The sequence below is a fragment of the Pavona decussata genome, unplaced genomic scaffold (genome assembly GCF_977016875.1).
Source record: "Pavona decussata unplaced genomic scaffold, jaPavDecu1.1 SCAFFOLD_244, whole genome shotgun sequence".
Classification (NCBI taxonomy): domain Eukaryota; kingdom Metazoa; phylum Cnidaria; class Anthozoa; order Scleractinia; family Agariciidae; genus Pavona; species Pavona decussata.
Genome location: NW_028145649.1, coordinates 242402 through 267731, shown reverse-complemented (window position 1 = coordinate 267731; position 25330 = coordinate 242402). Strand labels below are relative to the sequence as shown.

The following is a 25330-nucleotide window of genomic DNA, read 5'->3' as shown; positions in this document are numbered from 1 at the left end:
TCGGATCTAATTTTAACAGCGCTCTCATTTACTCTTATCTAGTAACGTTTCCCACGTGAATATTTTACCTAACAAAACGAAAAAGGAGCCGGCTTTTCGCGCGTTACGAGCTTTGCTAACCAGTCACAGAATAAAGTAACGCAAAATCAAGCAAACCTGAACTTACTTCAGTCGCCACTAAAATAGAGTGGTTTGCAGCGATTTTCTTATCGATGTAATTGTTTAGCAAAGCGTGCGCACTTCTTCAACCGGTGAGGACCATGCGCAAAACCAAACCCAGTAGTCGTGGCATGATTCACGCGTTTTCCAGCGGTTTACTGGTTTAGCAAGTAACATGTATTCGCTTTGACTTCTGATTGGTTCGTTCCTCTGTTTACATCTATTGTGATTGGCCAGAGTAATTACTCTGGTTTTGGATTTACTTCAGTCAGTTGAAAAACGTTCTAGAAACAACTCTATTAAAAGAAAGCATATTATCATAGCTCTTTTTGATTGATATTTAAAAAGGGCTGGCTATATACATGGATATAATTATGTGACCGAATTCATTTCTTCACGAAAACGTGAACATTTTAGAATAGGAAAAATTGGGGGGAAAAGGAAAAAGTTTTAAATCAAAAGTCTTGATGAGAATCGCTTTAACATCATAAAAGGTCTGACAGCCAAAAAAACGTAACCCAGCATAGCCGGTTCCCATACAAAGGAAGACAAGATGACAAGACCTAATAAGATAGAACAAAAAGCTATTGTGTAACTGCAATTCTTCACCTAGGAACATTCGTTAGCCGTTTCATTCATCCATCTGATGTTCATGCACATAATACGCGTGCCTCTTCTACAAAAAAAAAATTATATTCAGGAATCTAGATTGCGTGTGAAACTTAGATCTTTCTCTGCGTTTGGTGCGAGATTGTGGAACCGTCTACACCCCGACTGGCGTAAGCTAACGAAAAGAGCTTTTAAATTTGCTTAATTTGCTTTTAACCGTACTTGGGATTGAGGACTATTATGTTGACGCCCATTCTGACCCTATTGCTATGTGTTTCGCTACGTGTTTCGTTTAAAATTGTATGTCTTAGTCTTATATTGTAGTGATATTGTAGCAATATTGTAGTCTTTTAGCATTAATACTATATATTTTTGTTTATTACTAATTATTATACGTTATAGCTATGTTTTTTTGTTCGTTTACAATTGCATGTCACAGTCTTACATTGTAGGACCCTTGTAGTGCCGATATTGTAGCAATATTGTAGTCTTAATTTTTGTCTCTTGCTAATATCCGCCAAGATTAGCTAATGCTATACGCGGGTTGTGTAAATTGTCTTTGTATATTTGTTAGAAATAGTAATAAACGCAAACTCATACTCAAACTCAGAACCGCCTTAGATTGCAGAAAGAAAAACGAAATCGGTTTTCAGGTTCGGGAGGTCGAAATATTTACTGACCTTATGAAAACTGCACTGTATAACGTAAGGTGGGAATTTAAGACAAAAGACAGGGAACAGGGCTTACTGTTGTTGGAATGAATTTTAGCGCAAAGTTTTTACCTCAAAGGGATTTGATATCGAAAATATTGTTTTTACTTGTTTACTTTAAAGTGTATATGAAATAAAAAACAAGTTTGACTTATGTGTTTGTTTATATCCTCATTAATCGAAATATCCGGTTTTAAACTAACTAAAGCTCTTTTATGGGGTATTTTGCTCGCCTCAAAGTTCGAAATTGGCGCTTGGAAGTGTCTCTATCTTGCGCTCGGTCAAAGCGATCAGATTTCACCGGATATGATGTAGCCAGTGGTTCAGAAGGCACGAAAGCACATTCGAAAGCACGAGTATTCAGAAAGCACGAAAGCACATTCGAAAGAACGAGTATTCAGAAAGCACGAAAGCACATTCGAAAGCACGAGTGTTATGGCGGAGAAGAAGGCAAAGAAAGGGGGAAAGAACTATTGCTCGGCCGGTGGCCCCGGTGGAATAAACTGCAAAAACAAGACAGGGACACCGAACATCACAATGCATTACTTTCCGTCGGACGAGAAGTTACGTGCAAAGTGGACACGTTTTGTGCGCATTCATCGGAAAGATTTCGTCCCGAAGAAGTCCTCATGTTTGTGTTCGGCTCATTTCGATGAGAGCTGTTTTATAAACAGTGTAAAAAGGAAAGAAGATGGGCCTTCGCGACTCCCACTCGCGTGTTTTTAGCCATGTTCAGTTATAGATTTGCTATAACGAGTATGTCTTTCATGGAAAGCCCTCTGTTGTATGAGCGGTGCTCCCTGTAAATTTTCTTTTAGCGCTGTATTTTCTTCTTATTAAATACCATTTATTTGCGTGATAGTCACCGAACAAAGCCATGTGCTTAAATGTCGCATGTTTTGGATTTTGATCTCAAATGTCATTCCTGGGTCTTTTTGTTCTATCTATTTGACCTCTTGTTGTTTCTGTTTAGCGACTGTCGTTCTTATGCCGTTTGTGGCAATTGGTTCAGGCTTCGTATGGCCCATTTCAGTGTGTCTTGCGACAGTATAGCCTCTCTTTTTATCTTTGTAAGGATAGGATTTGAACCGTATAATAATCATTATCTTGCAGCTTTTGTATTGCCGGGCCCGGCTATTTGCTTTTGTGGCAAGATGTTGTGTTACTTATCACGGTTATTTGTCTCTTGATCCTTTCTTTAGCATTGTAGCTTCTTTAAAAACTGTACAATGCGTTAATTTGAGGGCTAAAGCCCGCTTTAGTTCAGTACGGCTGTGTTTTTTGTTATCGCTCCGCTCAGCTCCGCTCTGTAACTGTGAGGTTTATGTTGCGGGAGCTTAGTATTTTCCTCCTGTGTTTTGATTACGCCTTAAACTGATTACTGAGGCAATTCTTCTGTGTTGCTCTGGCTAGGGGCTGCTACGAGTCTCTCAGCCGTTAGTAAATTCTGTGGCATTTTAGGCAATGGTCAGGCAAGACCGCGGTTTAGATCCTAATCTTGTGGATCTCTTCAGTTGCCGATTCCTGAGTAATGATAGAGATGAGTTCTCGGTATCATTTCAAATAAACGCGCTCTTTTCTTAGGATTTATACTCGTTGGAAGGATCGAAAATCCCTCGGGGAATTCGAAAATTCTCTCGGGGAAAGACCATCTTGATCCTCCTCGGTGTCTTCCTCCTCATCACTACTGTGAGCAAGCGGCTCACCTGCGTAGGGTTCCACATGTCCGACTACTTCCATTTCATCGGATGACTCGGTGCTGTTGGATGTTTCTTGGCTCGAAACGGACTCAGCAGAGGATAGCGTACCATCACTTTCAGACATATTTTCAAAAGCTGTATAGCATTCACTTTATCGTGGTCTGAACAGAACGCAAAGATATTTTCGAGCACGCGACAGTGACGCGATAGCAGGAAAACAAAGCGTAAACAGAGCCGTGAAACCACTGGCTACGTCATCAGAGCTAAACTCGTTACCAGTCTCCGGAGACACCACTTTGGGCATTTTAAGTCACTTTGAACAGCCAAAACACGGTTTTTTACCTCTTTAGCACTATTCTTTTTTGTGCGTTTCGGAATAAGGGTATAACCACCTACCAATTCATGAAAAAAAAAAATTTTAGTTCATATGCACTTTAATGAGAGAGAAAGCATAGAAAACCACAGGAATATCTTGTAAATGAAGAAACTGGAAAAAATAATTGGTATGTCTGACAGCTCTAAAGGACAGACAACTACAGACCTGCAGCAGACAACCGTACAGCAAAGAAATATCATCTTAAGTAATATTGCCACCGCGCGAAAAGAAAGCTACCGTAAAACGCGACTGTTGCTAATTGTTTGAACACAGAAATTTCTACATAGAATGAATTTTTAAAAATATTTAAAAACATTTTAAAAAAATGTACTAACTGATCTTGATTAATTTATATAAACGTTAAATAAATTATTAAACTAAATGTAAATTAAACAAGCAAGCGGAACGATTTTCAAGTTTTGCTAAGCCAGTCAGGAAAACTGAAAACAGCGCAATAAAGCAATGGGAATTCAAAGTTTACTCAGGTACTCATTTATTCCGGAGCCAATTTCAAGCGCGGAAAAATGCGTTCAAGCAAGTGACGAATGATTTAAGTTTTGCTTCTCATTGGTTGAGAAAATGGCGCCAGTTTGGCTTTGACCAATCAAAGAGCAAAATAATGTAAACCAAAGCAAACGCTAGTAATAGAGTGATTAATTAATTAATTGATTAATTAAATATAAATCATGTAAAATCATATCTTCTTCTACTTACATAAAAGTTGGTAAAATTGGCTGGGATATCAAACCATCTATAAGACTAAAAAAAACAAAGTAAGGCCCAGAAATAAAGGTATTGAAAATATCTATTAAAGTACGCTGTTTAGATCTAACCTAAAAAGTTACTCAGCCGAGTATGGAAAATGCCATTAGGGTCGACGAAGGAATTTTAGCCGTTATAGCCCGTTCCATTGCCAAGAAAATAGGAAACCTTCTTTCAATTGGTGGATTTATATGGGTCAAAAGTTTTTAAGACGCCAGCGATCGTAATGTTTGAAGCAATCGATAAGCATACAAATGAATTTTATACCATCATTGCAGCAGATTGATCCGCACCGTACCAGTGATGGTTGGTTTTTGCGGGTTGCGGTCGCAGGAGCGAGCGACGATTGGCGGTCACTTAACGCCATTATCTTACACACCAAATATAGGCGATTTTGACACAACTTGCCTACCACAGTGACGACAGTTCAAGATGTCTTGAAAAAAGTGTTGCTAGCATACATTCTACTGTAAATACCGTTTACCGAGGGATTACAAACACAAGTTACACTGAACGATTTCTGTTTAGAAGTATCAGGCGCCGGCATCGATCACTACTCACCTTTGCAGCAGAGTAATGCTTCGTATGATTTCCAGGCGATTGATTGAAGAGCTTCGGAGTGTTCTCTTTATGACCCTGTAAATAGTTTAGTGCAAAGTTAGTCGCCTCATCAATCCATGGTTCGTAGTTTTACTGATACACACAATGTAGGCGCTGAGGTTTTTATAATTAACAGACTTCCTTATGAAACAGATTAATATGAGAATATTATACCTTAAGTACAACATGAAGGGCCTCGTCACCGGAGCCCGAAAAGTGTCCTTTATATTGGTTTACGAATATCTTTCAAAACTTATTCAAATTCTATATATCGTGTCAGGAAAGACTGGTTTTACGAGACCATAACTCGGCTGACAGACAAAGAACTGTGTTAGTGGTAATAAAAGTCTCTCGTTGAGTTTGTTGGGATATGATGTAATTTTGTTACAAAAATGTGCGAGTTGCTCGATTAGTACACAGGGTGAAACAACAATGTTTAACAAATTACAACAATACAGGAAAATAGTTTGTATCTATTATCTATTTCAAAGGGACAACCATTTCAGTTGTTAGTTTTATACATCTGGCACAGGGCGTGGTAGGACTGGATCGAAAGTTAAACGATGTACTCCCTGGTTAAGCCCTACACAACAGCTTTGATAATTCTCTAAAATTTAAGATGATTATATCCTGAAGAAAACGTTAGATTTTATATTATTACATACCTCTGCTAAAAGATCGTGTTGATCCAAACCTGTCACGGTACCGTAAAAATTTAAAGCAATATAGAATGGTTAAGCGTTCAGTGCTTTGTAAAGCGTGTTTTAATGTATTATACAGGCGGAAGTCATTGTTATTTTTGTTCGATAATATCATCCTATCATAATTCCGTTTTCGAGAGGACAATTTGCGTGACCAAAAAATCATTACATGTAAATTTTGCTATTTACTTGAAATAAATGAATAAATAAGGTTAGTAAATAAATAAATAAAAACAGCGTAAAAATGTATGTCCCCTTTTATAGTGATGATTTAGCCACTTTTAGCTCTGAAATAAAGGGCGACTGATCAGACGTTTATTTTCTAAATTTATCATACCAGCGGAACTCATTATTATTTTTGTTCGATGATTATCATTCGATCGTCAAAATTGTATCTTCGAGAGTCAAATTTCCGTGACCAAAAGATCATTACACGCGAATTTTGCTGTCTAATTGTCAGCTACTTTAAAATAATTAGTCAAAAATAATGAAAACAACAACAGTTGAAAGGGTGCAAATTATTTATCTAGTCAATTTAAATAAATAAATAAATAAATAAATAAATAAATAAATAAATAAAAGCGTAAAAATGTATCCCCTCTTTTATAGTAATGATTTCACCGCTTCTAGCTCTGAAATAATGGGCGACTGAAGTTTACTTTCTAAGTTTGGGGCGTTTCGTTTTCTAGTTCCAAGGTTTTTTGTTTTGCAGTTTTGGGTACCAAGGCCGGCGCAACAAATTATTCAAAAAGCAATCATCATTAATTCATCTCTGTCTGTCTCCGTGCTGCGATTGTTTCCTATAGTGCAACATTTTCAGCAATTTATTCACAAAAGACTTCTTTAGGCTTAAATAAAAAAAAAATCATGATTCGACAACTGCATGACGTACTTTCGAGAACAACCTTCAAGCTACCCAATAAAAATCTTACAATATGCTTTCCAAAAACACATCGTTACAGCCGACGAGTACACTCAATTCTTTGCGACTCCTGATCTAGAACGGGGTATCCGTATTTGAGGCACTTTCTAGCTAAAAGAGGTGTTCTATTCTGATAAACATACGGACGGTTTAAAATTTCAGCTGAAATTTTCACTTATTCATAGAGAATTCATCAAAAAAGAAGCAAAATTAACTGTAGTATTTCTGGTGTATCAGTAAGACAGTTTCATTCACATCCCATAATTATTATTAACTTTTTGTCCAAAAAAAAATCCAAGCTAAAGCGCAAATAGCCTTTTTGGTGAAAAAAACTGGTCTCTTAATTTGACTCAGAAATGGATGCTCACATCTTAAAAATAGCTGCTAGTTGCTGTAAGGGAGACGTGCATGATACAAACACCCAGAACGCAGAAGAAGGAGACTAGAAATGCTGATTGCTGTGGCAAAACTTGGATTGCAGCGAAGGTAGAGACTATCTCAAAAAGTAACAGTGTCTTTAAGGGAACCTATGTTAGAGTGTAACATAGGGTGGACCACAGGAAGGGTGTTCTTCTGGGAGGATATTAGGTCAGAAGGTACGATGATACAATCTTGGAGAGATCAGACCTTTTTTGAACAAAGGCCATAGCACTTACTGTGGGGCAAAGCGCAGCCGAGGGTGCACTTCCCTGCCCCGATTGTGTGGGTGTACGGATAGTCTATTAGTCTATCAAAAAGGGAAGAACAGAATCACCCCACAGCCAAGAATAGTGATGTAGGGCTAACAAACGATTGCACCCCAACTGATGGAGCAGCAATTACTGAGTTTGTTTTGCATCTTTTTCTTCCTCTTTTTTTGTCTGTTTGATGGTCACTGGACTTATTTTCGTTTTCTTCCTTTTTTGTGGGTAATTTTGTTGACTGGTAATCACCCCCAACACGAGGGACAGAAATTATTTAGTGATGATGCTTGCCAAAAATCTGAAGGTGAGCTTTTCCAAAGAACTGCACCACTATAGCTTAAGCTGTTTTTCAGAAAGTGGGTGCGAGGCAATGGAACTGTAGTTTTGTTAATGTAGTCTTTTAGAGCTGAGAAAATTCAGTTATTTCACAGCTGGACAAACAGCTCGCTTAAACTACTCAGGTGTAAGAACATGTAAAGATTTAAAGATCATTATAGCTTTTCACATTTCTCGTTAAGTACTTAATTTTCTCCACCCAACAAGACCCCTTGACAAAAACAACAACAAGATTTTACCATATAAACAAAACATAAAAGGAAATGTCCGAGGTTTTCAGTTCGCTATCGAGGACGTTCCCTTAATTAAATACACAATCCAACTATGATAAAAATGTAATAATTTCAAAGTTTTCTCAGTTTACTTGTAAAAATGATAAATCGTTGGCTTTCCGCTATTTCACCATTCAGGGAGCGCGCACGTTCTGCTGTATTCTGACAAACAATGAATGAAAATTAACAGTCAACCTTAGCTCTTGGCTGTCTAAACTTAACTGAATGGTTTGAGCCCGTTTTTATATAAGAAAAAATTCAAAGAAGCTTACCCAGCGTAATTAAGACCATTAAGTCCGTCAACAGTCTTAAATATAACCTTTATTTACCCTCGGCAAGTGCTAGTGAGGCCGAGCATTAAACTTCACAAACCAATAATTTAAATTGAAAATAACATGGTTAAAAATCCCAAATGGCAGGAGGCAGACCAGCTGACTTTTTACAAGCGCGGCCTGGGAGTTGAACTTTTCAATGTTTTACTAGGGAGCTTGAAGGCCTGGCTAAACTTGGAAATATTGTTGCGGAAACAACAATCTTCCCTAGTTTAGCCAGGCCTTAAGCAACGACGACGCCAACGGCAAAGAAAACGTCACCCGAAAAATATATCTTTATTTCATTTGTGCTACTTCGCGATTATTTCAACTCGTTCAACTTTTACAAAAATGGCAAACTATCCAGGAACCAAATTGGTAGGACTGGCGTACAAGTTAAGAAAGAAAATGAAAAATTCACTGCCGTGCGTTCACGTTCTCCACAAAACCTTAAATGTGGTCATTTCACGTTGTTGTTTTGCAGAGGACGGCAAGGAAATGTACCAAAATGTAAGACACACGTGCAGAGTGATTGTTTTGGCTCATTAAACCTATTGTTTTGCGGCGTTGTCGTTGCCGTCGCCGTCGTCGTTGTTAAAGCTCCATAGTCAATCCACGTCACGAGTAACCAGTATTTCCGAGAATAAAATGAGCATTCGAATTCCTCTTTGTAATGTCCGACATTTGAATGGAATGTTGAACATTTCTCTGGAAATCTTTCCAAAAAAGATGCATTAGCTAAAAAAAAAGATTCAAAATACTTAAGAAACAGTTGTTATTCTTGAAATACTTAATGCTATAACATAAAGAAAAATTTATAGCTTTATTCCGTCAATAAACTAGGGAAATTTCTTCTCTGAAATCTCGTTGGCGATGTTCAAAACTGACATATAAATTTCAAAACCCCCTTCAAATTTCAAAAATACCGATCACGCGTGACGTGGATTGACTGCAAATAGAATTTGTATAAGCTAAACCCTAGACCAGCCACAAGACTAGGAAGGTTCAGACAGTTGAGCAATATGGTCACAAAAGTTCGTAAAGACCGTCATTGAAAACAGACAGGCCTTTGCGATAGCCTTCCCTATTTCGACTTCAGTAACAGCGGAGTCTTTTTTCCCTTAACCACGCAAGATCTAGGCTTTAGGGAGCTTAACACAAAGGTAGTAAAAGTCTGAGTGGGCTTCAAAGCGCATGCGTCAGTGTTGTTGTGGAGGAAAATAGGCCTTGCACCATTGAAGTTCAGTATGTTTTGGAATACTAATTGATTGATTTAAGCGCACATGCATTTAATTAGTTCTCGACTCTTCTCTTCAGGCGAAATCTCGACTATCAAGATGTGTTAGATAGCCTTAAAACAAAGGGAATATCCATCAGAGTAGCCTCGCCCAAACTTGTCATAGAAGAGGTAAGTTAATATTTCGTAGTCATGTCCCTTCCCCACCCCCACCATTAGCACACCAATAGGCTACTACCGAGTTTCCTTGTGCCTCATTATGAAAGCGAGGCTAAGTACAAAGCTTTTGGTATAAAAATTAGGTTTGTTTGCAAAAGAATGAAAACTAATTTTCTTGATAAAAACTGTGCACTTAGTCTCGTTTTCATAATGAGGTTCAAAGCAACTCGTACAGATCGAATTGTTTAGAAGAAGTAGAGTTACTGCTGATTCTGATTCTTCTCTGTAATTAGAGAAAAAATGGATATTGCTGGAGATTGATTGACGACTGCCATCCTTATTTTTATTTTCAGGCTCCTGAATCATACAAAAACGTGACCGATGTAGTCAATACATGTGAGTAGAGATATTTTCTTTCCTCCTTCAAGTGTGTCCATGAAGTCTTCGTTTACTGGAAAGGTGTTGTGATTTATCAAAAAACCCATTACCCCTGTAAGCCCCGTTATCAACATGCTTATTCTCCTCGTTGTTTTCCATTAATTTTGTCTGCTATTTGTTGGGAGAAATTGTTTAAAGATCAAGATATTTTTTATTCTTTTTCATTTTCGTTTTCCGTCCACACGGATACGCATCGACGAACGCATTCGCGTGGACTGGGCCCAAGTTATCGGAATTCAACTTGTGTGAAACACACTTAATTATCCAAAGTTTGGTTGAGTGTAGGATGAAGCATCGGTAAGGATCAGAATTTTTGCCGTGTCTGAGTCAAGGAAATTGAACAACAAACACAGTTTTAGTGTTAAAATGCTATTTTTTTTTTCAGGTCATGATGCTGGGATAAGTCAAAAGGCGATCAAGCTAAGACCAATTGCCGTTATTAAAGGATAAACTACGTGCTCACGTATAAACGATTGTGCAAAACCATGCTTTGTAAGGACTGGATAACTATCCTTCCGGTTCTTACAGTATTGTTATAAGGATTGAAAAACTATCCTATTCGACTGCCTGTACCTACAGCCAAGAAGACAAGGGCGCTTTCCATATGCCACAACTGGCCGGCCAGAGCGTTCAGTTCTCCAATGGACTGTACTGATCTGAAGGATAAATTTGATCCCTGTCCTTCGAATTTCTTCAAAAAGCACCTTCCATTTTCAGAGTGATTTATTTCTTCAAGATTTTGCAGTACCATCCCTTCAAAATGACGCATTTGATTTACACTGGCCAGCCAGTTCTTGCAAATGGAAAGCACTCTAAGATATTGTGCGCCAAAACAGTGGTGTCAGAGAAGCAGAATGCTGTATTATAATAATAATAATAATAATAATAATAATAATAATAATAATAATAATAATAATAATAATAATAATAATAATAATAATAATAATAATAGTTTATTGGTAACCCTCTCGCAGCCTAAAAGGCTGAATTACAAGGATGGTCAGTTACAATAGTACAAGACACTACGGTATAAAGATAATCAGATAAATAATTATATGATTGGAACCACCAGACAGCTATTTAGACAAATAGCATTTGTTTGAAGTTGGTCGCGAAACGCCAGTATTGTTTTATATATTGGCTGTAAGACAATAGATCATATTTAAATAAAAAAAACTCGTTAGCACTTTTGTCAAATGTCTACAGTGAAGTTCTCTTCTCAAACAGCGATCTCCCTTTGGCGACGAACAAAATCATGTTTGACTTTTTTGTTTTTGTTTTTTTTTTCAATAGTAATAGTTTATTGCCGGTTTTCCTGCGTGAAGAAGACTACAGTTTTCCCTATCACGCCGTAACAAATTAAAATTATTAAAATTGAAACAATTTACTGAATGATGTCAAGAGTTTGACGTTTTATAGAAGATATATAAAGAAACAACTTGCCCATGTCTCAGGTCTAGGCAGTGTCCTGTACTTGAGTAATTTCTTCAAATATTCCACACGAATTGAATGAGTTCAGTACGGAAAAGCCATATTTGTTCCCCTCCGAGGGGCACAAACATGGCGGTCGGAAATCAAAGCAAACGTCTGGAGTTAATCCACTTTTGCTGTAAAGGCGATTACTTTTCTCTTGTAGGTTATTGCATATCCGCATCCGCATCGACATTTATCCAAATGCTAAACCGCCAAGACCGTTGCAAATCGCTGGAGAAGATGAAGTTTTTTTTCATAAGGCAACTTTGACCCGGAAGTCATCGTAATGTCACGCCGGTATAAAATCAAAAGTATAAAGTCGAAAATTCAACATTCTTTACTTTCAAAGTCAGTGAAGGACTCTATCAGGCTAAAAAATTCGGGGAGAGATGTTTTCAGTTCCGTCTTAAGGGGGAAGTGTTATGGGGTTTTTGACGCTTCTGTATGTCAAAAATGGTGAAATAAGATCTTCACTTAGCAAAATAATTCCAGAACAACGAGAAGAAAGGAATCAATTCATTTATTGAAAGGAACAACTCGTTATCTATTCTGGCGCATTTTGGAAACAACTCAATGCGAAAACTTGCAAAACGTCAGCCTAACGTTTTTCAAGTTTCAATCCGTTCCGACCTTTTCTATCTCTGGCCAGAGGCACTTATCGACAGTTTTATGGCCCTGGGGTGATAATTTATAGCAAAACTAGACAATTCTATTTTTGCTTCTGTTGACAGACAAACATTTTTGAGTTTTGAAATGACATCGAATTCTCGTGACACTTCCCTTAAGCTTCATGAAGATAAAACATCAGAAGGTTTCACAACCTCGTTCCCAGGGTCTTCTTCCCGGCGGGAAGAAGAGAGACCCTGGGAACGAGGTTGAAGGTTTCACGGGTTTGTTTTTAGAATTCAATGACGTCACATGAAAACCGAGAATGCAATGATGGCCTTGCTGGCAAGCATGCATGGTGAAGACAGTTGCCATAGCTACAGCGTGCTAAAAAATACATCTGAGAATCTCAAGACACCATCGAATAGCGTTTGACTCATCCTGATGAACGGTGTGTTAGCATGTCAGCAAATGTCCCTTGGGATTTCTAAAGTTCTGTCTCACGTCATATACTACTCATGTTCCTACGTCCAGATCGTTAACGTTTTATACGCCATCTTTGACAGAAAAGATAACCTTTTCGTTTTCTAAAGTGCTCGCTGCTCGCAAGAAAAATTAGACAACTGCTCGTGCTCGCAAAAATAAACACACTGCTCGCATGCTCGCAAATGCTCGCTAAGACCATTCGACACCCCTTCGTTAGCCTGTGTAGCGGGTCTACCAGTACAAATGTAGATAACAATCGCAAGGAACCGCATAAGGCCACCTCTATAAATTTCTGCGTTTCCCACCAGTACCCCCTCCCTCATATTATGCCTTACATACAAATTAGTAACCCTTTCTAGATGTTCACAGTTAGCCATTAACGACGTCTTCAATTAAATAGTGTGATAGGGATGGATACAAAACTAGCGGCGGAGATATAGTCAAGGCTCCGAAGTAATAGATCCTTCTCCAAAATGGCGGCAACAGATATGAATGATCTAAAATTGAACGAATGAAAAACACATACCAGCACTGGAAAGAGCACCTTTACTTCAATAACCTCGCAAAGTTTCAGCATATTAGGTGTTATATCAGCTGAGAAAATGTAAGATGAAATTTGACAAATTTACTGATATTACACCTGATAATTATGCTGCATTTTTGCAGGGTTATTAAAGTAAAAGTGCTCTTTCTAGTGCTGGTATACGTTTTTAATTTTAACTTATTTGAATTTTCGGCCGCCATTTTGGAGAAGGGTCTATTATTTATTTATCTCTTAAATCGTCTTAAATTTTTAAATTGTCCTAAACTATTAAATTGATATATCAGCTATTCTGTTTGGTACTCCGTTGTTGTCGTTGGAACAAAATAATAAACTTCAGCCTGAACTTTTTTTTTGAGGAGTTGGCGCATGAGCTTGGGTGACAATGTCTCTTTAAACACCCGTAAGGAGTTCTGGGCAATGAAAATCAGAAACTTTAAATTAACATTTGATTAATTTCTTTATTTATCCCTATATTTATTTATAATTTTTAACATCGTATATTTAGTCACTTATTCCTTTTACATAAGCAAGTACAAATCAACGACAAAATCGGGCGTTTTGATTGGAGGTGTCAAGGCACTAATTTTTTTCAAGGTCAAAATTATAAATTATTCTAATATTTTTTTTATTTTATTATTAGCTTTGCATACAACAGAACACAGTGTTTACAATACTACACACTACTTACAGTGCTTATAATAATTTCAATCTGATTTGCAATCTGAATATTAACAACATTTTTTTCTACTAACAATACTTACTATATTTACAACCTCACTGTATTTACCATTCTTAATAATACTCACAATATCTACACTACTTACAATCTGTTTCAATACTAACAGTATATTTACAATACAATACAGCCTTACTACAAGTCTTACTATACAAGCTTAATTACTTACAAAATTGATTACAAAAATCAGTAATGAATCCCACTGGGTGTCATGGCTACTCAAATACCCAGCTTCTATTTTGATTTGACAAAAAAATTATTCGAATATACTGTCAGATATAGCTCGCTGAAGAAAAACGTAAATAAAGCGAATACTTTTCGATTTTATCGTTGATTTCCACTTGCTTATGTATTGCCAAACCTTTCTTTGGCTTGGGAATTGTCCAATAACCTGCGATTCAGTTTACAAAGATGTTGTAAATTGATAAAATTGTGTTAACTGTACGACAGGCTTTGGAGCTGGCCTGTTCATAGTCCCTGCTCTGCTTGTAAGCGACATTCGAGATAAAGGCCAGAAGAGCATTTTGCGAAATACAGCTCGGAATCGCTTTTTAAAGTATATCAGCATCCAAGGATTCACTGCGCTGTTTGCATGTCCACACCAGTAACACACCAACATGACGTAAGAGGGCAATACACGATATGACCACTCATAATCGATGGTCAAAATCACGTGATAGACATGCGTTGGAATCCAACATAGTGCAAACGCAACCACAATTGCGATGGACATGCGTATGACTTGACGTTTCGTTTTGTTCGCGCGACGTCGCGCTTTGTCATGTTTTATGGACTCACCTGGTGAACTGTGCGCCTTGAGTTTTAGGCAGACGTACCCATAAAGAAAACTCATTGTCGCAAATGGCAATGCGAATATGGTGATCACTACATACAGGTAAACGCCTCTTAGAGATGATTGAACAGGCTTCCCGAACTGCGAAAATTTCAAAGCAAGAGTAGTTAGTTGTCCTTCCTTTCTAACTTTCGGAATGATTAACCACGGAGACATAAAACACATCGAGATCAGCCAGATGCATGGTACAAGAATCTTTTTGTTCCTAAAACGCGGAAATTCCCTTAAGGAAAACACAATACTGAAGAAGGAATCAAACGAAATAGCTGTCAAGGAGTAAACAGACGCCATTTGCGTCACGTAGAACGTAAATACCACCAACTTGGCAAGGATCTCGCCAAATAACCCATCCAGCCATCTTCCTTTCATGATAATAGACTGCAGATTTTGAGGCATCACAACCACAGTGACAAGCAAATCCGCCACAGCAAGGTTTACGTACATGAAGCTAGTCAAGCGCCTTGTTTCGGGTCTTTTGTAGAGAATGTATATCACCAGGATATTCCCCACAAGTGCCATTAAGATTGTGATACTGTACAGGATGATCGCTATAAGGTCTACCTGAGTTAGGGTCCCTGTGGCATCAGTTTTGTTTAATGAATCTGAGCCTGAAAGAGAATACCGGTAAAGCTCTTGAGGCGATGACTATGGCATAAACAAAATAGACCATTTCTGAGTTGCTTTGGACCTCGTTATGTAAACGAGGCTAACTGCAAAGCTTTTCATATGAAAATTAGTTTTGTTTGTATATATAAAACCGTATCAAAGTCAGGCGGGACAACAGCTTTATTTCAAATTTGCGTGATATCCGCAAGGATCAATGTCACTCGAGAGAGTACAAATTTTAGAAAATTTTTCTTTCTCTCGCTGCCTGGGTCTAATGACGGAATGATTCTGTTACCTCCAGATTGTAAAAGAGGAATGTTTGACGCTTACGTGGATATCTAATCTACATCGAATGGTTAAGATTTTCTCTGGTAAACAGGCGTCTCTTTGTTAGCGATCGAGAACATTTTACAGGGCTTTTTTAAGTAATATCGTATATAGGGCTGAGAGTCTGGGCCTAGAACTGGAAAACGCATGCTCAGAGTGGGCTGTAACCGCAAATTCGAAAACTACATAAATTTGGCGCATTTTGATGCCATAATTCATGAGGGTTTTGTTAATGTTTGGGTTCGTAAAACGGGGTTTGAAGTCAGTGCTTTGGTGGCTGTACTGCTTAGCTCTGCTCTATGCATAACTGCTACAGGGGACGAATTCGACGGGGGAGGAAATACACTCAAACGGCTGAATTTTCCATCGCTTACGTGTTCTGTAACTTACCATTCAGTTGTGAAGACATCTTCCAACACCTGACAATGATCGAGCGCGCGCTCAACTTTCCTGACAACAGAAGTAAGCATTATAAATACCTCTCTTACTAACCGAGTTCGACGAGGTCTGTACTGTAAGTTCCGGACCGAGTTTTTCCCCGTTGATTTATGGTTTCGCGAGTTGGCCCATAAATCAACGGGAAAAACGAGGATCCGTAACTTACAGTACGGACCGAGAAAACGAGGTTAGTAAGATATTTAATATATCTCTGAGATTAATCGAGCTCACGGGAAAGGAGCAACTTTTCAAATTTAGCGGGCCTTAAAGTGAAGTATAGCCCGCAAAACTGACCAATCACACCGCGCATCCTTACTGAGAGATATCATAATAATTTATGATTGGGCCGCGTGTGGCAAGGGCCATTTTTTTCAATTTGAAATCCATTTCCATCCCAGCCAGCTGCAGCCAAAGATAGTTAATACTAGTGTGTGAACACTAAAAAGGTTTTAGTTAATAAAACTGAAACATTATTTTAACTTTCCCATCGAAACAAATACATTATCGGACTATTCAAAGTGACACTATTAAAAAATAGGTGACACTGCTCCTTTTAGTGCTAAGCCATGAATTTCCTACTGTGCAATTTTTCCCTAGTAAGGAAAGACCATGTGAGGCAAAGAAAACAAATCTTCGACCATGTCGGGAATCCAATCTTATCACTAGGACTAACACTTAAGTGGGAAATTTTGGGGTTCACTGATCCGTCATCTGTGTCATGAGTAGGAGTGCTAGCGGCTAGAGGCACAACACTCTGTATTATATCAGTGTGCTCTTGACATTCACATCACCGCATTTAACACCAATATCATTCATATCTTGCTCCCGTTTGGCCTCGTAGCTTAGATGTTGGAGCAACTGTTGATCAAATGAGGAGTTTTAAACTTTTAGCGAGGTCGAAGATTTATTTATTCTTTGCCTCTTGCGATCTCCCATTTCCTTACTAGGGCTAACCCTCAGTGGGAAATTCATAGGTTCACTTTAGCACTTTAACATACGCTGCAGAGTTAATCTTCTGATCCATCATTACAATCCAGTATATTGATTTACGAATATCTTTTACAACTTATTTAAATTTTATATATCGTGTCAGGAAAGACTGGTTTTATATTACGAGACCATAACTGGACTAACAAACAAAGAACTGCCGGCGTTCGTGGTAATAAAAGTCTCTCGTTGAGTTTGTTGGGATATGATGTAATTTTGTTACAAAAATGTGCGAGTTGCTCGTTTAGTACGTAGGGTGAAACAACAATGTTTAACAAACTACGACAATACAGGAAAATAGTTTGTATCTATTATCTATTTTAAAGGGACAACCGTTTCAGTTGTTAGTTTTATACATCCGGCACAGGGCGTGGTAGGACTGGATCGAAAGTTAAACTGTGTACTCTCCGGCTACGCCCTACACACAACACAGCCGTGATTATTCTCTTAAATTTGGGATGATTAAATCTTGAACAAAGCGTTAGATTTTAGATTATTACTTACCTCTTTGGCAAAAGATCGTGTTGATCCAAATCTGTCACGGTAAAGTGGAAATTAAAGCAATATAGGATGATTGAGCGTTCAGTGCTTTGTAAAGCGTGTTTTAATATATCATACAGACGGAAGTCATTGTTATTTTAGTTCGATGATTATCGTCCGATCACAATTGCATTTTCGAGAGGACAATTTGCGTGACCAAAAGATCAATACATGTAAATTTTAATTCTCTTCAAATAAATAAATAAATAAATAAATAAATAAAAACAGCGTAAAAATGTATGTTCTCTTTTATCAGTAGTAATGATTTAGCCGCTTCTAGCTCTGAAATAAAGGGCGACTGAAGTTTATTTTCTAAATTTATCATACCAGCGGAAGTCATTATTATTTTTGTTCGATGATTATCATCCGATCGTCAAAATTGCATTTTCGAGAGCAAAATTTCCGTGACCAAAAAATCATTACACGTAAATTTTGCTGTCTAATTGTCAGCAACTTTAAATATATTTATTAAAAAATAATGAAAACAACTACAGTTGAAAGGGTGCAAATTATTTATCTAGTCAATTTAAATAAATAAATAAACAAACAAATAAAAATAGCATAAAAATGTATGCCCCCTTTTATAGTAATGATTTAACTGCTTCTAGCTCTGAAATAAAGGGCGACTGAAGTTTACTTTCTAAGTTTGGGGTGATTCGTTTTCTAGTTTCAAGGTTTTTTGTTTTGCAGTTTTGAGTACCAAGGCCGGCGCAACAGATTATTCAGAAAACAATCATCATTAATTCATCTCTGTCTATCTCCGTGCTGTGATTGGTTCCTATAGTGCAACACTTTCAGCAATTTATTCACAAAAGACTTCTTTAGGCTTAAATAAAAAAAAAAATTATGATTCGACAACTGACGTATTTTCGAGAACAACCTTCAAGCTACCCAATAAAAATCTCACAATGTGTTTTCCAAAAACACCTCGTTACAGCAGACGAGTACACTCAATTCTTTGCGACTCCTGATCTAGAACGGGGTATCCGTATTTGAGGCTCTTTCTAGCTAAAAGAGGTGTTATATTCTGATAAACATATGAACGGTTCAAAATGTGAGGGTTGTCCAATACTCACCACTTGTTCGGGTCGTGAAAGTGCCTTTACGACTCGTACGAGTCGTGGAAAAGTTGTTCCACTGGTCAGTTTAGTACAAGTGGTGAAGTAGTTACATTTTCGTGGAATTACATGATGTTGCTTTTAATTTTTAGGGGTGCATCTCATTAGGGAGACTTAGAAAATATCAGTCCGTGTTTGTAAGGCTGTAGGGCCCTAGCAATAAGTTGTCGACTCGTACGAGTCGTACCGGTGGACAGAAGCTTTGTCGAGTCGACAAAGTAAATTGTCGAGTCGAAAAATACATCTCATTAGGGAGACTTAGAAAATATCAGTCCGTGTTGTAAGGCTGTAGGGTCCTAGCATTCAGTTGTCGGCTCGTACGAGTCGTACCGTTGGACAGAAGCCTTGTCGAGTCGACAAAGTAAATTGTCGAGTCGAAAAATGCATCTCATTAGAGAGACTTAGAAAATATCAGTCCGTTTTTGTAAGGTTGTAGGGTCCTTGCAATCAGTTGTCGACTCGTACGAGTCGTACGGGTGGACAGAAGCATTGTCGAGTCGACAAAACAAATTGTCGAGTGAAAAAAATGCATCTCCTTAGGGAGACTTAGAAAATATCAGTCCGTGTTTGCAAGGACGAAGGGCCGTAGCCAGTACCGGAATCGGTTGTGTAGTTGTACAGGTGGACTCAAACATTGTTTGCGAGTGTAATAATTCATCTATTTATGGCGTCAGACTTGGGATATCCCGCACGATTTGTCGATTTAGGGACGGTTGTAGTCGAACAGTACGCGCGGACACAAGCATCACCGAGTCTACAAAGAAATATTGATTGGAGAACGCACGCTTTGGCAGTGTTAGAAAATATCCCCAATTCAGTTTAGGTAAGATTGCCGGGCAATCTGTTGTGGCTTTCGGGTTTACGAGGGGTAAACATTTAATGCGGTTGTGTTTAGCATTTGTGTAACCCCCCACGCAGACGTTCTTAGGGGTTCGTGGGGCAGGAACGCGTGACGAACCCCTAAGAACGTCTGCGCGGGAGGCTAGCATTTGTGGGAATCATTAGGAACGATAACATCAACAAGCCCGTGCCACCTTATGACGAGGGAACCTGGTGGGAGTGTTTATAAAGGTACGTAATTCGCCAATATGGCGGTTTCTTGAAGTCATTATGCTACAGAAAAATGTTTCGGAGGTAAGATATTGATACGGCGTAATTGTTATAGGTATGAAGAAAGCAGAATTTCATTAGTTAGTTAATTAAGCTTAAAGTCAGGTGCGTGATAATTGTAGAATTGAAGGTAACTTGCGTGGAACGTAACTTTTAATTTTAGTGGATGTAGGCGGAATTTAGGTTGTTGTGGGGTGATTTAAGGTTACATTATGGTATTGTGGGTGTAATGTTAATACAGTCGAATCCTTTCCATATGGACACCGAAGGGACCATGGATAGTGTGCATATTAATGGGTGCTTAAGTCAAAATTACCCATTTTATTGGAGTGGTCTATGGCATAAAGATGGGCTCAAGAAGCATTATGTGTCTGGACTAACTATCTTTTATTGTTAATCGTATTGAACGACTTATAATGGAAGAAATTTTGTTTAGGTGGATAATGCATCTTATGTATGTCTTTATACTACAGAAAAATAACCAGACGAGCAAGAAATGTTTGTGTAAGTTTGGCCAGATGATAATGCATCCTCCAGTATACATGCATAAAGTAAGAATAGCGTGTTTTATGTGCCTTCACAAAAGATTGGGTTCATTGAAGACAAAGTTGACGAAAGAGTGTCTGTGTAAGTGCGGCTAATGTCCTATGACAATTTAGTTGGTGGGACAATTAGAAAGTGTGTTGTATTTAAAAAGCACTATGGGGTTTTCCCAGGGAAAAGAGACAACTGTGCCTAATAACAGTGTGCCCATATTAAGGGGGTGGTATAAAGTGGGGTTTGGTTTTACTCAGATTGGTCTCTGTCATGAAATTGTTCCATTTGTATATCTTTGTATAAAATTCCACACCCAGTGAAAGAGGACATGATTTATTAGACCTTAATCTTACTATGATACTGTCAGTAACAATGGTTTTGTTGATAAATAAAAACTAAGTTGGTAACATCAGTTATTATGTTGTGTTGGTTTTGTAATTATTGGGATCAAATTCTAAAGTTAATTGCTTAAAAGCAATTTTATGGATATTATAAACTGCATATCAAAGGGATTTTTTTCTTTGAAGTACCAATTAATGATTGGGTTTTTCTGAACCCTGTATTATGCATGAGTAAAAGTACTATTTCTTGAAACATTCTTTGTTATGGGTTTACCTGAAAGCCAAAATGTGAAATTCATAATATAAAAAAAGAATTTTGTCAACAATGGTATTCTAAGGAGTGTATACAACATGTGAGCTACCGAGGCATGCCAGGCAGACATGCGAGGCATGAACAAAAGATGCGAGGCATGTGAGGCATGAAGAACGCCCAGCATAAATGCTAACCGTTAAGCTAAGCTGGGAGCTATTTAAGCTAACCTGAGTGCTATTTAGGCTAATTGGAGTGCTTTTTAAGCTAACCAGAGTGTTTTTAGGCTAACCTGAGTGCATCCCACGTCTGCCTTGCATGCCTCGCTGGGTCACAAATTGTGCATCCCCCTATTCTAAGGCAGTCTCTTAAAGTGAAAGACTCCCCCGTTTTTTGGAAAGAGTTATACCTAGTAATTTATACTGGAGTAAGTAAAAAAGGTTTTTGATAAGTGAAAAGACAGCTTTTGATCCTATTGATAAGTACCAATGTAGCAACTGTTTTATTGTTAGATTGTTCAAGAAAGATTACCTTACAGCGGCAATTGATGAGGTCTACTTAAGGACTTAAACTCGAGTCTTGTGGAGAGACAACATTAGACACTTGCAGTGACAAAAATAAACAGTTTTTGTAAAGATGTTGACCTTTTGGTGTAGATGATTTTTATGTTAAGCCTTGTTTGATGTTATACCATATCCTTTTTTGTTACTATTATTATCTTTTTATTCTTCTTTGGCCATTGTGCATGCAATTTTGAACCCATTTGATCATGTCTTTTAATCAGCAACTTATCTCTGATTGATGAAAGTCTTTGTACATAAATAATCAGAACAGCTGGGACTTTAACTGCAAATAATAATTTGTCATTTATTACTATTCCCTTTTGTGTAACTATACTTTTTTTTCTTGTCATTACTGTAATACAAACTGCTTTAATGAAACATGTTTTTTTTACAACAATTTCATTAAAATGGAGCAATTGATGATTTGAAAGGAAATTGGCTTTCCATATCAATTTGGTATTTTTGTTTCTTAGCGGTGGGTTTTCCTTAAATTTTTTTTTTTTTTTTGCTTGTTTTTTTTTTTTTTTGCTTTATATGAATTAGTCCATTTTTGTTTTTATTGAAAATCATGTTTTAAGAGTTGTCATATAATGTATGTGTTGCAACTTTGTTATTTTTTTTGTAATACAGGGTTGTTACAATTCCACTAAAAGAAACTTGAAAAAATATGATTAATAATTTTTATAATTTGGTGTTGTTAGGTATGTTGGCCAGAGTAGCTGCATTAAATCTGAGGTGCTGGTCTCAGAATGAATGTCTTTAGAGGGAATTTAGGAAAATATTATTGTTAGTTTTGGTAGATCTTCTGTCTTTGCGGGTGTAATTTTAATACAGTCGAATTCTTTTCATATGGACACCGAAGGGACCATGGATAGTGTGCATATTAATGGGGTGCCGTATTAAAAAGGTATAGAACGGAACATAATACGAACAGACTGAATGGTATAACGTACAAGGTAGCCATTTTTCTGTAGCTGAGTCTTTAGTATGAAGATGGGCCCGAGAAGCATTGTGTCTGGACTAACCATCTTCCATTAGTGTTCGTATTGAACGAGGCTTAACGGAAGATGATTTGTTCAGGTGGATAATGCATCTTATGTATGTCTTTATACTTCAGACAAATAACCAGACGAGCAAGAAATGTTTGCGTAACTTTGGCCAGATGATAATGCATCCTCCAGTATACATGCATAAAATAAGAATAGCGTGTTTTATGTGCCTTCACAAAAGATGGGGTTCATTGAAGACAAAGTTGACTAAAGGCCGCTGCATAAGTGCGGCTAATGTTTCATGACATTTAGTTGATGGGGCAATTAGAAAGTGTGTTGCATTTCAAAAGAACTATGGGATTTTCCCCGGGGAAAGAGACAACTGTGTCTAATAACAAGGTGCCCATATTAAGGGGGTGGTATAAAGTGGGGTTTGACTTTACTCAGATTGGCCCCTGTCATGACATTGTTTCCATTTTGTAGTTTGTATTCCACTTCCAGTGAAAGAGAACATGATTTACTAGACCTTAATCTTACTATGATCATCCATGGAACTTATATAAACTCTATAAACTGTAACAATACTGTAGCAATGGTTTTGTTGATAAATAAAAACTAAGTTGGTAACATCAGTTATTATGTTGTGTTGGTTTTGTAATTATTGGGATCGAATTCTAAAGTTAATTGTTTAAAAGCAATATAATGGATATTATAAACTGCATATCAAAGGGATTTTTTTCTTTGAAGTACCAATTAATGATTGGGTTTTTTTCTAAGGCAAAATGTGAAATCCAGAATGTAAAAATTGAAATTTGTCAACAGTGGTATTCTAAGGCAATCTCTTAAAGTGAAAGCTGTTAAACACACCAAAACAGCACTTATCTATTAACTTGATGTCTACAACAAATCTCTGTATATTTGTCAAAATATGACGACTCATACTCATCTCTCTCCCCTAGCTCTTATGATCACAAGCCAATCAACGTACTTCAAGTTACACAGAAAAAGTAAGGCAAAAGAATGTTCTTACTTTTATTAAGGCGATTCCATTGGGAAATATCTTTCTTATTGATTGACCTCCTTTTTTTTTCCATAAAAGATTATGCTAATTGCAATGGATCATAACTATACTAAAAGAAAAACGTTTTGACATCTATCTTTTCATACCAGTTTAAACAGATTTCCCCAGGAAAAGTGGCAAAACACAATGACTGCTGAATTCCGGATTCCGTGTATTTGATTTTAGATAAGTGTTGTCTGATGTGTGTTTTAAAAGCTTTACGCTTGAAAGGGACTGCCACAATAAACGCCATAGGTTTAACTGCAGCAATTGAAATGTCAGGCATTTTTTTCGAAAATTCACTGGGCTCTTGACTGATTGTTATTTTTCAACCACAGCAACAAAGACTGTTTCCCAAGTAAGTTGAAACCTGGTTGAAAATTTCCATTTCAATGAATTTTCTTCTTTTTGCATGCTGGTTTCCGGTTCTGGATACAGGCTTTTAGGTAAACCCCTCTGCTATGTTGGTGATTAAATAAATACGTTCAAGTATGTAATAAATGCTTAACGATGTTGATGCTGTGGATTTTATGTCTCCATAAACTGTAACAATATCGTGTTTTCTTGTTAAAAAACAAACATAGTTGATAGCATCAGCAAATGTTATGTTGTGTTGAATGCTTGGTAATTTTTGGATCAAGTCATAATGGTTGAACAATTAAGAGAAATAATGTTCTTTATTTCTCGTTCTTAAAGTGAGTTCAGATGAAAAATTATCTTAGCTCTTTCTATGTTTCACAACGTTTGAATGAGAAGCAAAGTGCAGAGTTCAAATATTAGAGAATATGTCAATTTTAAAACGAAGCGATCGAAGCGACTAAACTGCACTGTAGCGAAACGATTTTGTAGCAAAATCATTGGTAAGCGCTCGTTGCATAAATGCATGAAAGTAAATAATTAGTCCTACCGTTTTCTTCTCTTCGTCTTAGGCGTCTCACTTTCAGCATCTGCCTCGTTCGTGGGCCTTCTGTAGTCAAATCTACGATTATACGCAGTGGCAAAAGTGGAGAAAGGAACGGCCCCGATCCATAACAAGTTAGAACATTCGCTCAACAATGTCATATCAAACGCAGTATCTTCTGTAGAAAGCAGAAATGGCAGTTTCAATGTAGAAGCATCAAAGTAGTTTTACTGTACTTTTGACCTTGGATTGACCATTGGCCGTAGTGTTCGTGCCGGATGTTCGACAGTGTTTGGTTAGGCGGCTCCCCATGTAAGTCCGACGATATGTGTGGTAGATGACCACTGGATGACTTGTTTTCTCCAAAACCAAGGGTTTGTCACATTTTCTACATTTTACTCTTTCACTAACCAGTACAGTTCCCATTGGTTGTCCACAGCTCAGGGTAAAATCATGGAATTCTTGAAACTCGCGTTCACTAAACGCCACGATATTCGGATTTAAGAATAACAGACAACGAGTTTCGGCAGTAAAGGCTTCAACATCTTGGGTTGTTTGCTGAGGGGAGGTTCCATAAATATACTGTTTTACAACGGAAGCAAAACTGGTAAGGCTCAGGAATATGTCGCCAATGGTTTGAAACACAAACCCGACGCGAAATAAATGGCCGTAATTTCTAACTGTCGTTGACATGTTGAGAACGTCTTGTGTTGTGCCAGTAATGGTACGGCCAACCTCGCTCCCAGGGTCTCTTCTCTTCACGAGCCACGGAAGTGAAGAGGAGAGACCCTAGGAACGAGGTTGTGGTATGGCGTGGGCTCGACGCTTCGATTCGCAACGGTTGCCTAGTTACAAGAGCGAAGTGTACCACCCTAGCTATTACCGTTTGT

At 37.7% G+C, this 25330-nt stretch overlaps 1 protein-coding gene and 2 long non-coding RNA genes across 6 annotated transcripts; 2 read left to right on the top strand and 1 right to left on the bottom strand.

The window, feature by feature from the left end:
- Window positions 1-9359: 9359 nt before the first annotated feature.
- LOC146457263 (uncharacterized) lies at window positions 9360-10833 on the top strand. Its single transcript, XR_014858536.1, has 3 exons — window positions 9360-9549; window positions 9891-9933; window positions 10361-10833. It is a non-coding gene; the product is annotated as an uncharacterized LOC146457263 (long non-coding RNA).
- Window positions 10834-13603: 2770 nt separating this feature from the next.
- Window positions 13604-16751, bottom strand: LOC146457262 (mu-type opioid receptor-like). The gene is made up of 2 exons (XM_085092098.1): window positions 15997-16751; window positions 13604-15281 (listed from the first exon to the last, which is right to left on the bottom strand). Exons 1-2 carry the CDS (start codon window positions 16013-16015, stop codon window positions 14224-14226), a joined length of 1077 nt encoding a protein of 358 aa, XP_084948224.1. The 5' UTR covers window positions 16016-16751; the 3' UTR covers window positions 13604-14223.
- A 2298-nt stretch (window positions 16752-19049) lies between these two features.
- Window positions 19050-24660, top strand: LOC146457261 (uncharacterized). Of its 4 annotated transcripts, none has more exons than XR_014858497.1 (4): window positions 19050-19623; window positions 19655-19823; window positions 20273-20350; window positions 24469-24660. It is a non-coding gene; the product is annotated as an uncharacterized LOC146457261 (long non-coding RNA). The 4 variants fall into 4 exon arrangements; XR_014858498.1 differs by lacking the exon at window positions 24469-24660 and adding an exon at window positions 21440-22387; XR_014858496.1 differs by lacking the exon at window positions 24469-24660 and adding an exon at window positions 21440-22387 and having other exon boundaries at window positions 20273-20426.
- Window positions 24661-25330: the final 670 nt, after the last annotated feature.